The sequence below is a fragment of the Microcebus murinus genome, chromosome 9 (assembly GCF_040939455.1).
Source record: "Microcebus murinus isolate Inina chromosome 9, M.murinus_Inina_mat1.0, whole genome shotgun sequence".
Taxonomy (NCBI): Eukaryota; Metazoa; Chordata; class Mammalia; order Primates; family Cheirogaleidae; genus Microcebus; species Microcebus murinus.
In genome coordinates, this window is record NC_134112.1 from 83683805 (window position 1) to 83698617 (window position 14813).

General features: G+C 52.7%; 1 protein-coding gene across 1 annotated transcript in view; it reads right to left on the reverse strand.

Annotated features, from left to right (window-relative positions):
• Positions 1 to 14813, reverse strand: part of PLXNA4 (plexin A4) — a 424461-nt gene that overhangs the window by 67755 nt on the left and 341893 nt on the right. The window contains exons 11-13 of the mRNA XM_012739739.3: positions 8050 to 8146; positions 7440 to 7630; positions 3392 to 3543 (exon numbers count right to left, since the gene is read on the reverse strand). Of these exons, the coding sequence (XP_012595193.1) occupies positions 3392 to 3543; positions 7440 to 7630; positions 8050 to 8146 (440 nt within the window). The remainder of the gene's footprint in view (positions 1 to 3391; positions 3544 to 7439; positions 7631 to 8049; positions 8147 to 14813) is intronic.

Below are 14813 nucleotides of genomic sequence, written 5' to 3' on the forward strand. Positions count from 1 at the left end.
ACACACACTCTGCATTTTACAAATGAAGAAACTGAGGCACAGACAAGTTAGGCAACTTGCACAAATATATATATTTGCATACATACACACATATATACATGTATGCATATATATTTATATTTTATATGCATGCATGCACATAAATATAAATATGTTACATATACACACATACATACAATTATACCAGGGCTGTCCAGAAAGTATCCAGCCATTATATTCATATATCCATTGTATCCATGGCTGGATACTCTCCGGACAGCCCTCATAAACAAATATACATATAGATGTAGAGAAAGATATATGTACTTTTCTTAAGATAAAAGCAAAACATACCATACCTACTGTTGCAAATATCTGTTCTTACTCAACACTACAGCATAGACTTTCCTTCATGGCACTCAGAACACAGCTCGAGTTTATTCTTTTTAACATCTTCATGGTATTTCATAACATGATTGCACCATCATTTACGTAATAACCACCCTCCCACAGAAGAGCATTTAATTATCCTGATTTTTCTCCTACTCCAAATAATTCTGCAGAATGAACCAACTTATGCACACATCCTTAAGCATCGTATGTTTACTGGAATAGATTCCTAAAGAGGGAACTTACTGGGTCAAAAAGTTTGTGGATTTAACATTTGATAGCTAAAGCCAAATAATGCTCCAAAAAGGCTGTGCCAATTTCCACTTCTACCAATGGTCCACTCTTTGGCCAAAACTAGATATTCACAATCCTTTGAAAGTTTTTCCAATATAATAAGGGAAAGAGATCTCATTTTACTTTTAATTTCCATGATTACTAGTGAGGTCGCACATATTTTCATGTGCTTTTTTCCCCCTAACCTTACATAGCCTTTCCTGTGACTTCTCTGTTGAAACCCTCTCTCTATTTTGCTGATGGATTGTCTTTTTGCAGAAACTTGTGAATTGGAGTATGAATTTTAATTTGTTATAAATATTGCAATTATTTTCTCCTTGTTAGTCATCTTTCAACTGTATTTCCAATGTCTTTTGCTGCACCAAAGCTTAAAAGTATCTGTGTGGTTAAATCGGTTGTTCTTTTACTTTATGGTTTCTAGGTTTTGTGTTTCTCTTGGAAGAAACTTCTGAGTAAGGGTCCTGCACAGATAAATACATTTCTGTCCAAATAACTTAATTAATACATGTTCAATATAAAAAAATATGGAAAATATGTAAAAGCATTTGTCATACATACACCCTCCCAACCAACTGCACCACTCAGAAATACCCATTGTCAACATTTGGGTGTATATGTGTCTAGTTTTGCTTTTCTTTTACAAAATTAATTATAAACTCTGCATTCTACTTGATAACCTGTATTCTTGCTTAATAAGCCTCAAGTGTATGCGTGGCCATGATTCTTCTCTAATATCAGATTTAATGGCTGTGTAGTTTACTATCCTATGCATACACAATAATTGATTGAATTCCCTATTTTTAGACATGCAAATTGCTTCTGAATGTTTACTATTACAAATAAGGCTGAAATAAGCATTCTTGCAAATAAATGTTTGTGCAGTCTTGTTATTTAGGGAATGTTCTAGAAGTGTGATGGCCAGGCTAAAGCATTTTGACATGTATTTCTAAATTGTCATCCAGAAAGTTTGTCCCAATTTACCCTCCCACCATGATGAGCAAAGAAGTCAGCAAGTTCCCACAGCTTGCTTCTCATCTGCACTGGGGGTTCACTTTTTAACATTGTTCCCCATTGTTTTAATTTGCATTTCATTGATTACCACTGCTGTTAAAGATTTTTTTTTTGCATATGGCTTTTGGTTCTCTGTATATCTTGTGAATTATACATTTAGGCTCTTTGCTTGTTTTTTGTGATCTTTGCCTTTTGTTTATAAAACCTCCTTATATGATAAGAAAAAGTATTATCTGTGATAGGGTATAACTATATTCCAAGTTTATCATTCACATTTCTATTTTGCTTACAATGATATCTGATGCACATGTCTTAAAGATTTATGTACTCAAATCCCCTCATCTTTTTCTTTATAGTTTCTTCTTTTGCTGTTAGAAACTTCCCTCTTCCGGAGATCAAATAAATTTTCACCTGTATTTTCTTCTAATCCTTTCACAGTTTCATTTTTTAAACTTAACTCTTTAATCCATCTGGGATTTATTTTGGTGCATAATGCAAAACACCAATCTGACATTGTACTTTTTCCGGGGAATTAACCAGTACCAACTATTGAATGATCTCACCTTTCCTTTGCTGATTTGAAATGCAACCTTGATCATATACTAAATTTTTACATATCGGGATTCTTTTTCTGAGTGTTCTATCTTATTGTACTGATGGAGTTAGTATCACAATATTTTAATCATGTGGCTTTATAACAACATTTTTGATATCTGGCTATGTAGGTTTAAAGTAGGATATTTTAAAATTCCCCAAATCATAATATATCAGTAGCAGCCTACTTCGGTATTGTTCTAGAAATGCCTCCGCAAGGTGAAGGAACCAAAGAAAGATCTTTTGGCAACTAAGCAATGATGGACCAGGAAGGTGAGTCCCACCAGGACCAGATCCTTAAATCATCCGACATACTCTGAGTGCCTTGGGAGGATCCTGATGTAAATGAAGGAGGATTGAGGATGGCAGTACTGACGGTTTAGAATCACTAAATCTGGGTAAGACCCAGCAAGCAGAAATGGAAACTGCACTGGCATACCTAAGGGAAGCCTTGTGAAGAGTCAATAACTTATACACACAGGACGAGTGACAAGGTTTTGCTCCAGGAGGGACAACACAGATGGTGTGGAATATAGATTCTGTTGTGCTGCTAAACATTCCACAGTTGTGTTTGCTGGGCTGGAAAATGGTGCTTACTTATTTACAAGGCAATACATGATTCGCAAACCTCCTGCACTAGCCGGGTTCCAGGCCAAGGTCGCTGCTGAACGACCCTCTCAGTGGGCAGCAGACTTTGCAGAGAGAAAAACAATCCGAAGTACCCACAGGCCCGAGAGTGGGTGTGGAATCTCATTTTCAGTCTCCGAAGAGAGTGGCACAGGATCAGCCTCGTGGTGGTGGGGTGCTGCGGGGGCAGCTGGGGACAGCAGAGGGAATTGAACTCATCCTTCTCTTGCACATTTTAATTTTGTTCTGTCTCACCTCCACCCCGCATGCTCCAAGTTGGTAATAGCCACTCTTCTCTGCCTCTCTACGCTCCCCTGGCAGGGCAGCTGGCTCGTTCAGTGGGTGAGGAGCTGAACTCCTAGAACATTAGGACACTCTCCTCTTTCCCCCACCACAAGTTCTGGGGCCATCTGCTGTTGACCAGGGAGTCCCTGACACCGACTTGTCTTCCCTCCCCTCCCCTTCCTCCCGTGTCTCAGTAAGTGGCTCCACTTACTGTTCTGCAGGTATGTAGCCGTCCACCAACGGGCTGCACTCCACGCCGGCCACCTTGACGTGCGAGGCGATGTCGCGGAATTCCAGGCCCAGGTTCTCCCCTCGGATGGTGACCTTGGTGCCCCCTTCCCGGGGGCCTGTCACTGGGATTATCTGGAGAACGGAAGCGAGATGATTGGACGGGCACCAAGATGCAGCCCTCACTCACTTGCTGATGGGGCCAGGAGAGGCTGTGGCTCTCCTCTCCTCTGCGCCCACGTCCCTGCGTGGTCCATGTCCATGGGGACACCCTAAGCCTGGGATGATCAGTGGGCAGTAGCTTTGGGCAAAGCAGCCCATGTCTGTGTGTGGTCTTATGAGCAGTGTTGGAAGCCTGTGGAAGGAACATCTTCCCATTTCACAGGAGAAGAGATGAGGGGATGCAACGTGATCAGCAGTGCTACCCAGTGATTCATAGGAAACTGGGGTTTGCGTGTGTTTGTCCACTCTAAAGGAAAACTAAAACCCCTGCCCAGAGCCCCACCGCCCCATGGTAATCCTACCCATCTTTCGAGACGCTTCTCAAATGTCACTTCCCAGAGCCCCATTTCCTTTCTCTCCACTGAAATTCCAAGGCACCTTCTTTGTGCCACTCGCAAGTCACAGTTACTGTGCCTGGTTCCTCGTCCTTCCCACCCCGAGCCCCTCCCTTGCCGTCCTGAGTCTGTGGGCCGGGACCGTGTCTCTCCTCTCCCTGCGGCCTTTGCAGTGACAGCACCGCCTTTACATCTCGATTGTGATTGTACTGGAACCCACAGCTATCCAAACATCGTTCTGGAATTGTATGAGCATTTCTTACGATCCCTTGGGCCTTCCGTTTTAGGCTTGGTGTCTCATGGATTTGGGTTAAATTTAAACTTTACCTTCATACAATGGTCAAAATGAGTGGCTTTCCCTCCTAGGAGGTCACCATCTGTGTTAGAAACCCATGATTGACATGTCAGGAGGGCCTGCCTTGAGGTGGGGCTATGTGCAGTTGACAAGTGTCATCGTGACATGCTGTAATCTATAGACCAGAGAAGGGCCGGCTCCCATTGCTGGTGACTCTGAGCACCAGCCTGGATCTCGGCCAATGTCCATGAGATCGCAATGCAAGGAGCCCAGAGAGCCCGTCTCCAGCCCTTTCCAGCATGTCCTGCCCTCCCACCCTGCAGGTCACAGCTGGGGACGGCATCCTGGGGTGAGAGTGAAAGGGAAGTGGAAAGAACTAGGTGTGGGGCTGCCTCCAGTGGCAGCTCTGCCAGTGAGGCTGCTCAGCGACAACAGTCCAGCTACCTGCTGCCTCCTACGCAGCCCCGTGTGCAGGAGGGCATGTTTGTGAGTGAACACGCACATAGGTGTGAGCACGTGCATAAGCGGGTCCCATCACAGGGGAAAAACAGCTTCCCTGGAGACTCGGGCGCATTTCTGTGTGACGGAGATGGGCAGATGCGAGGAAGACAGGGAGTGGGAGTGTCTGTTCTTCCCAAATGCCTGCCCAGCTGGTCCCCAAAGCGCCACTGGCACCTGGCAGCAGCGTCCCCATGATAGTCTAACCCTATTTTGTCATTCTGAACAAGGAGTTTTATCTCTGGCCCAGCGCTTGGTTTCCCAGGTTCCCCCAGGGCCAATGCCAGCAAGGAGGCAGTAAACAGCCTCCGTTGCAGGGAGATTTGTTTAATTTGCCATCCCCTCCCTGCGATTTTCTTGGACCCAGGCCAAGAGAAAAGCAAGTCCCACCAATTGCACCAGACACACCATTAGCGGCCATGTGCCAAAGCCCCCAGGGACAGTTTCTCATTACGGGCTCAGGGAGCAGCGGCTCCGTGGCAGAGGTGCAGGGGTGAGAGTGGGGGTGGGAAGGGAGCCCTGGCCGGGGTGTGGGGCCGGGACAGTGGGGAGAGGGGAGGTCCACCTGCCTCCTCTTCCAGGTCATTCTGTAGGTTAAATGCACAAATATTTTCCCCCAGTTTGAGAATCACGGTTTAGATTCCTACCTGCACAGGAGACTGAAGTGGGGGGCTGAGAGTCTAGATAGAGTCTAGACTAGAGCAGGGATGTGGAGGGTAGAGGGCTAAAATGTGGGCACATTTTGCAGGCCACCCCTAGGGGCTGCATTGCTGGGTGAGGCTGCTCACTCACAAAGCCCAGATCCTTCCAGCTTCCACCATCCTGGTGTACATCACAGTAGGGAGGCGGGGCCAAGTCCTTCCACTGCGGTACAGGGGACATTCATCTAGGGATCCAGAGACCTGGGACTCAGGCCCATTTTATTTACACTTGGTTAGAGTAAACACTCCTCTCTGAGCACTGGTCTCTGTCTGGGAAAGGGTGATAATAACCCTGGCCGTGGCAGGAATTATGGGTTGGCCATGTGTCCCCACCCCAAACTCACATGTTGAGGTCCTAACCCTTAGTACTTGAGAATGTGACCTTATTTGAAGATGGAGTCTTCACAGAGCCACCAGGTTTAACTGAGGTCATTAGGGTGGGCTTTGGTACAATATGACCTCTTGAAAGGGGGAACTTTGGACACAGAGAGACGTGCACAGAGACGGTGGGAGCCCCACGTGGAGAAGACGGCCAGCCACAGGCCAGGGAAAGGGATCTGGTGCAGATTCTCCCTCCCAGCCTTTGAGGGAACCAGGCCCGCTGACTCCTTGATCTTGGACGTCTACCTCCAGAACTGCGAGACTATTGCCTAAGCCGCCCAGTTTGTGATGCTTTGTAACGGCAGCCCCAGCAACACGACAAAACAGGGTGTTGCGAGGACAGGAAAGGTAGCAGGTGTGAAGGTACCGTGCAAGCTGTAACACGCTACACACAGACAAGACATGTGACCGTGCCTGTCTTGCGAGATTATCGGGCCATGTGTGCATTTGCGAAACTGCGCACAAAGCCAGCGACTGGTGTGTCCTCAGTGTTGACTGAGGCAGAGCCTGAGCTTGCTCTTCTCCCCCTCTCCCCCACCCCAGCTGCTTCACCTGAGCATCAGCGTCCACACTGGCAAAGAGGTTTAGAGCACCTACTGTGTGCTAAGTGCTATGCTAGACACACAGCTGTAGCTGTGGAGGAACACTCGGATAGAGCGATGCACCCCTCTTCTTTATTGTAAGAGGGGAGCAAGGGACCCTAGCAACAGTGGAAGGGGGTAGCTTAGGTGGTCTTTCTGCTGGGAGTGGGCGGTGGGGAGGTAAAGAGACGGTGCTACCTAAATCCACCGCAGGGGCAGTGATTCCTCGGCTTGGACATCCCTGGCAACGATTTTAATGATGATGAACGGGGAGGGGGTTGGGGGAGTCCCGTGGGCTGGGCACAGAGCACGGGCACTTTGCGTGTATATACTCATGCAATCCTCCTGTGCTCAGGCCCACCACACAGATGAGGAAGGTGAGGCACAGAGACAGTGGTGACTTAGCCCCGAGCCACCCAGCAGTTAGCTGGTGGAGGCTGGCTTCAAACCCTGTTCTCTGTGACCACGTATCTGCATGTTTACCTCTTCCCCGTGCCCCTCACTGGGCCTTTGCTCCACAACCTGTGTCCCTGTGGTGCTCCTGACCTGTGCTCCATCTCGCAGCTCAGGGCTTGCTTTGGGAGAGTCCTCTCCATGGTGACCTCCACCTCCCCAGGGCTGGGCTCTGCCCCCTGGACCCCAGGCAGCTGCCTCTCACTGGCCAGCGCTTGGTGAGGCTGCCACTGGTAGAGCTTCACGGTGTTGCCTCTGTGACTCTCAAAGGGAAGGGCTGGCGAGGACTGAGTCCTGGTCACAGCTCACTCGGAATCTCCAACAGGACAGTTGATGCCCTTTGACAAGGGAAGGGTCTCTGATCCAAGCCTAAGCATCCAGGAAAGCTGGGAGAGAAACTAGTATGCTGCCCGACCAGGGGGAGCAACTGAGTCCACCCAGCAACCACGACCACTGGGGTGACCGATGCCATGGCTGGGCAGTTTCCGGGCCCTGGTCTCCGGTGGGGCGTGGTGCAGCAGCCTGGAGCGTGCCCACTCGGGCTGCAGGCCCCGCCCCAGCTTACCTCCGTGATGCGGGGGTTCGTGCACTTGCTGTTGGGGCCCGACAGCTCCAGCCAGCGGCTCTCCTGGGCAGGGCAGTGCTGGCGCAGGGTGCACTGGCCCGGGCCCTGGCACCAGCCGCATGCGAAGTCTGGGTCGGCCTTGAGGCACAGCCCGCAGCTCTCACGCATGGCTCCGCACTTGTAGAGGTGAACTGCAGGGGGCAGAGGGCAAGGGGCGCTGTGGAGCCAGGAGGGGTGGGGGAGGGACAAGGAGCACAGTCCCAGCCTGGAGTGGTGGGACACCAGGGCAGCTCCCCACCCTTAACCATTCTGATGCGGAGAAGAACCAGAAAGGAACTCCAGGCCTGAGCAGAGGAACTGCGTGGGGCAGCCATGGACCTGTCGCTCTCAGCACTCCGCAGCCCTTCCCCCAGGTCCTACTCATGCCACCACCCCTCCCCGAAGCCACCAGCTGTGTGGAGCCCCTGCCTGAGAGGTAACTGAGAAGTATGGATGGTGGAGAGGCTGAGTGGGGGACTCAGCCACTGGGAGGTGGGGGCAGAATGCACCTGCCAGATCGCAAGGCTGTTCCCTCCCTCCCCCTCTCCCACCAGGCCCAGCCCTTGCCCACCTTTGTTCTGAGCCGGGTTGTCGATGTTGAAGTGCCCGTTCCACACAACCGTCAGCTCCACGGGCAGGTTGTTGATCTCCATGCCTTCGTAGGAATACTGCAGCCAGGCGGGTCGGGAGGTGGGAGGGAGAAGAAAGCCAGGTCACAGAGATGTCAGGGAGGAGCTCACAGGGCTAAGGACCGGCCCAGTCTGTGCACGTGTGTGCACACGAGCACGCACATGCACCTGTGGGGGGGGGGCAGCACGTAGTGGAGAGGCTGGGTGGGATCAGGCCTGCGAGCCCACGTGGGTGCCAGCTCAAGGAACAGATGGAGCAAGCCACTCGGTCACCTCCTGTGGGTCTCAGCAAGGAGGCTATAGCAGGAGGCCTGTTCCCACCCAGCGGGCTTTCCCAGGATGTTAACTGAGGGAGGAGCCCACTTCCTCCCTGATTGCCCAGGGAGCCCTGGCCACTAGGCCTGGCCAGGCGAGCAATAAGATTGGGAAATTAATTCCTGGGAAACGTCCAGGGTAGGTGGATGCTCTACAGAAGACCTAGAGAGGGGTGAGCAATCCCCAGGCAGGGGGTGGCTGCAGAGAGTGAGAAAGGAAGGAGGATGGAGGTGGGAGAGCCTGAGGGGACCCGGGAGGACAGACCTGGGGGACTGGGGCTGGATGCTGAGGGCCCAGCTGCCTGGATTCCTGCCGTGCTGCTGCCCCAGGGGGCTGCCTCCAGACCTGCATATGGTCCCCTCAAGTCCTGCTCCCCTGCCTGGCCCTCCTCGGGAGTCTGACACCCCTGGTCCTGGCTAAGAGGTGGGGTGGAGAGTGGGGAGAAGGGAGGGTGCTGTCTTGGGGGTGCTGGGTGAAGGGGCTGTCCCCGGACATGCCCACCCCCGATCTGCCTTTGGATAGCAGACCCTTCCCTGTCCTGGAGAAAGAGGGTGGGTGGAGGGAACCCAGAGCTTGTCCTGGGCAGCATTTTCAGTCCCTACTTGGTGATTTTCTCATCATTCCACCAGACTGCACCCACCATAGGGGGTGGGAACAGGGGAGGGAATTGAGATAGAGTTTCTGTAGAGGAGGGGCTGGTGATTTGTTGGAAGGGGCTAGTCCAGGGGGCTGGTTTTGAAGTTGTGTTTGCAGAGCCCAGAGGCTAACTCAGAGTTAAAGTTCGGAGGGGCTGATTTGGGGGTTGGGTATTGTTGATGGACATCCTGGCTCCCCTAAGCTGGCTGCAGCCCTTCACCGAGGGGAGGGCAGGGGGAACGTCTGCCTGGGAGCCGCTCAGGGGCCAGGTGTCCACGCCTCTGCCTCTGAGCAGGAGTAGGCCTGTGGCCTACTTTAAAGGAGATGTTATCATCCTCAACCCAGGAAATCGCCCTCAATTCCTAAATTGCACGATGTGCTCCCACGTGAACATGCTGAACAGAGGCGGGATGCGCCTCCGGGCTTCTGCAGGCTCTGCTCTGGGGTCCAGAGTTTTAATTCACTCCCGGAGACGCGCTCAGGGCAGGGAGCTGCGTTGGGGTTCTCCCACGGTGGAGTGGTTTGCCCCGCACCATCGGCGCTTGTGCACAGGCTCTCTTATGACCCATGCCACCCGGGCCCGGGGCAGGCGCTGGGCTCGCAGAGCAAAGCAAAGCTTCCTGGCCCCTCAGAATCGGCGGGGAGACTTTGAACATTGCACGACAACCCGGAGATGCAGTCTCTCTGCGTCCGGGTCAGGCTGGGTCATCCTAAGTTGTCCCGAGTTTTCTTAAGAAACCTCTTCCACTCTACACTGCTCATTCTCAGCGGTCTGTGGACCCCTTCATCAGAATCACCTAGGGGGCCCAAAAAATGCAGATTCCAGGCCCCCCAGCCTGCTGACTTGGACTCTCTAGAGATGGGGAGCCTTTGGAAAGGGCTTCCCTGTGACTCCGGTGCTGGCCAAAGTTAGAGAATCTGCTAGAAGCGGGGAGAGGGATGACTACCCCAGCGGAGGAGGAGGGTAAAAGAGGGGTGCTCTCCCGTGTGTGAGGGGGCAAGAGGGAGGGAGAGCGGGCGCACACACTTCCAATCCTCCCTTCCCATTCCCTCCTTCAGCCCTGCACTCCTTTCCCGTCCTTCCAATCGCCTTCCTCAAAGGTCCCAGTGGGGAAAGGTGGTCAGGGCAGGTTCGGGCTGGCAGCTAGAGGCAAGGCTGTTGTTCTAATCCTGACCAGGCACCATCTGATCACCTGGAGGCTGTGCTGGGACAGGCAGAGCTGCCAGTGGCTGGGTCGGGACTGGAGCCCGGCTTCTGCTCTCAGGACTGGGCCTGGCCAGCACCCAGCAGGTGGTGACTAGGGGTATGTTGGCTGAAGATCAACAGATCTTCAATCCCTCTCTCAGGAAGGACCTAAAATCCCCAGAGAAAAAGGCAAAAAATTCTGCATATGTGTGTGTGTGTGTGTGTGTGTGTCCGAGTGCATGAATGTATTTGTATGCATGCTGACTTGAGAAGACGTTAGTGCACATTTCCATGTTATCTCCATAAATGTGCACACACACACACACACACACACACACACACACACACACACACACAGTGCTACAAAATGGTTCTGCCAGTGACCAGCTATGTGAGCGTGAGCAAATGATACAAGGCTCAATTTCCTTGTTGGTAAAACAGGAATTAGAAACAGCACACACCTATTTACGGGTTACAACATAGGACTGTTATAAGGATTCAAGATCATGCATGGAATCCTCTTAGAATGGTGACTGTCTAAGCACTCAAACGTTGTGTATTTTAATCTGTGTGTATCTATTTAGGGGATGCTATGCAAAACTATATTTGCATTCCCTGTGTTTGTTTGTATGCAATAATAATAGCAGTCATGCATTCAGTGTTTATGTGCCAGACGCTGGATACACACGGGGACGCGTGCATATGAGATCGCTTATGTGTTCTGGTGTGCATGTGTGTGTACGCACGTATTTTCCTTTTGGAGGAAATTGAAAATAAAAAAAAAGATTTTAAGGATCAAATATGCTGGCCATTGCTTTCTCTTTCTTTCTCCCAATCCTGGGATCACAGCTATGAAACATTACAGAAATCATTAACCCCAGGTGCTCCCTTCCCCCAGGTCTCTGGGGAAGTCTCTCTTGTTCCTGGGGGGTGGGGGGCTTCTCTGCCTCTTCAGACAGCTGGGGAGCCTGGACCACTGGCTCCACTTAGCATTTATATAGCTCTCTGTAATCAGGGGCAGTTAATCTGCACAAAGCTCAGCGCTGAGGGGGGACAAGTCACAGGCTCCCAGGGGCCAGGAGGTTAAGTGTCTCAATCAGGGTCTGGCACACCACGGCCAGGCTAATGGACGACTTTCCCCATTACCTTGGGAAAGTGTGAGCCCCCAGCTTCTACTCCTTCTAAAGCAGAGAGGAGACCTCTGTGTGATTGAGACATTCTTTCCTCTAATCATTCCCTTGTCCTGAGCTCCGAGATATTTTGCTGGAAAACACTACCATTTGGGCAATTACATCAGCACGACAGAGCGAGCGTGACTCGGGAAGCTGGCACGTGCGCCGTGTCCGTCTCTGGGACTCCAGAGGGCTCAACAGACCCTTCCCAGCCGTGTTCCAGGGAAGTAGGGAGGGGACGAGTTCTCTTCCGTCACTCTCCCCACTGCTGTGTTGCGCGTGGTAGATTAAAGTGCCAAGAGAAAGCGAGAGCCTCTGCGGCTCTGTGGAAGCCCCCGGCCCTCAGGACCGGCGCTCTAGCCAGCCAGATGCCCTTTGCGGCCCACTCGCTCTTGTGACTCCGCACCTGAGAGGTGGCGGCGGCCACTATTATTAGCAGCACTTGACATTTTCCCGGAGCCTTGGTCTAAAGTAGGCCATGGGTGCCCACAGTCGCTCCCCCTCAGCCGCTGCCTGTGGGCCGCCCTGCCCTCCTCCCACGGCCCCCAGAGGGGGAGTGGGAGTCCCCCCACGGTGGGGCTGGGAGGCCCTCCACCGCCCACGCAGCCCAGCGCCTCACCCACGCTCAGCTTCCTGCGCCTCCCCTCTGTCTCTGCTGTCCTCTGAGGCCTCCTTGTCACCCTCCTTCTGCCGTCACAAACCCAGCGGTTTCTCTGTTAGGGCCCCCACCCCCACCGTTCCAAGTTGCTCATGCATTTAGGACGGGAGTCAGTCTCCTCCACTGCACAGCCCTCTCTGGGGCTCAGCAGACCTTGCTCCCACTGACGATGCCAGCGCTGGGTAAGTTCTCTGCTGCTGTTGGTCGCCCATCTGTGATTAGGGGCGGGTTGTGAGACTGGCTTTTGTTTCAAATTTGTACCTTACTTGCTGTGTGACCTGGGGATGGCCACTTGCCCTCTCTGGGCCTTGGAGACCCCATCTGTAACAGGATCAAGTAGATATTTTCCCAGGTCTATTCCTGCCTGATGCCATCTTGTTTCCTACAACTATGGTGAGGGGAGGCTTGCCCTGATAATGCCCAGAGATTTTTTAAGGAAGTCACCTAGTGACAAGCCACATCCTGGCCCAGAGCTGTGTTTAAATTGGGACCCCACGACCCCCCCCCTCTCCCCCCCCCCCCCCCCCCGTGAAAGAGGAGGCTTCTGGGAAAAGTCGGAGCCAAGCCCTCCTGAACCATCTGATTCCAGTGGGTCCTGGGAGGTGGGGGGGGGGGCTCCTCCCGGAGTCTAGCCCTGTCCTTGGTGGTGGGGCCTCAGGCCAGAAGCAGAACTGACCACTGCGCCCTGGGGCCTCAGGCTTCCACATGTGAAGTCCCCACGGGGGGAGCTGCGTGACCTGCTGATTTCTCGAATCCCAAGAACGCAGCATCAGACAAACAGATGGCCATGCTGGAGCTCGAGGTCTCCTTCTTCCCACAAGTGTCAACCGGGGTGCCAGCACCAGGCACCCTGTGGGGACACCATGGAGGATCAGAAGGCTCTCACCGGCCTGGGACCGCTGAGACCCTGTCTGTGCCCTTGTTCCCAGGGGGCTCTGTTTCGCTCCCACACTCGGGGAGCTCCCTGAGACCAAGGACTTGCTCAGGCAGCTCTCGGCCTAGGAAATGCTGAGGACATTTCGACTCAATCTGCTTCCAATTCTGGCAGTAATTAAAAGGGCCCGGGGTCCCAAGGAGCTTCCTGGAAGCTGGAGTGAGTCCCCGGGGGCACGGAGGGAGCTCTGACCAAGGGGTTTACAGGACCAAATGACGCCGTTACCCTGGGCACCTTCGTCTACTTCACTGGGGCGGCCTGAGTCTTGGGATATCTGCATCCGCCTCTCGGGGAACTGAGGGCACGGCCATCGTCCGAGGCCGCGGGCTCTGTCCTCCCTCCCGCTGCCTCCTGGATCCCGGAGCCGCTTCTCCAAGGAAACAAAGCCATTTTCCCCGTGGTTGAGACCCTGGCAGCCTTCCGCAGATCAAATGTGGGGCCCAAATGGGGGTCTCTCTCCAGAAGGAGTTGGTTTTAGGGAGAATTATTAATACTTGAGTCAAACCTTTGGGGCTGGTCTGCTTGGCCTCAGGATTTACGAGCAAATTGGAGGTGTCTAACGTCCCTTTGCTTGCAGGTTTAATCTGGAGTGCTGCAGAAATCTGAAACAGCCTGGCTGCCAGGGGAGGAGGCGGACGTGCACTTGGGAAGCTGTGGGGACACATCTGGGCTTTCGGAGGTGGTGAGATCAGTGACCAGTTCAGTGCCTGGAATGCTGAGTGACCTTGGGCAAGTGATTGGGCCTCTCTGAGCTCCATTTATGCTCTAGACTGCTTCCTGCAGGAAGAGTGGGCTGTCCCCATGAAGTCCTTTGTCTGGGACTCTCCTGGTCCCATGTCACAATCCCAAATACAGACACTGTATATAAGTTCCCGGTAGTAAGGAGGATGAACAGGAAGCAGTGTGATACCTGAAGGGACTCTAAGTCCAGGCCAACTCTGCCACTCACTAACCATGTAACCTTGGGCAAGTTTCCTCACCTTCTAATGCATTTGGGGCTCGTCTCCCCAAAGTGAATAATGCTCCAGCTTCAGGGCTGCACTTGCTTCTATGGCCCCTTCTAAGGCCTGCCTGAGCATCTAATCCTGTACCTAGCATATTTCAGTCTTAAAGAAGGTCCCCAACCGTGCAAGTCCAGCCCCACACACCTAGATCTGCCCCTGGTTCTGGGCCTCTGTTTTCTCTTTTGTACAACGAAGATCTTTAAAGTTTCTTAAATCTTGAAAATATTATGAGTCCATAAGTCTAATATTTGTCTCTGAGCCTCTGGGTACAAAGAAAGGAGCCCAGATGGAGAATGAGATACCAGAGCGGTGGTGGCAAAGGCGACAAGGCCAGAGAGGAGGAGGAGGCAGGAAAGGTGATGGTAGGTAGGGCTCCTCATGGGGGACAGCTGTCGGCAGCCTGGGGGCAGTGCTGGGGCTGAACGTGGATTTCTGAACTCGGCGGGTTGTGCCGATGTGGGCAGCATGCTCCTGGCCGGCCCCTCCCATTTGACAGTCTCTCTGGTGGGTGCTCAGCCTGTTTAGCTGGGAAGCAGCCTCCATGTAGGGGTGCAGGCAGTGGGGGCTTTGTGGGCCCACATGGGGTACTCAGGTCAGACCTGGCGGGAAGGCAAGACCTAGGGCTTCCAGAGCTTCTCTCAGGAAAGAGGATGGACATGAATGTTCCTGGTGCCCAGCATCTGCCCACAAACAGGGGTTGGCAGCCCTCCGGCTGGTCCAGGAGTCCCTTTTGCCCTGCCTTGGGCAGAGGACCCTCGTCCACCATGGCTACAAGTGGGCCAGACACTTGGTGGCTCAGAC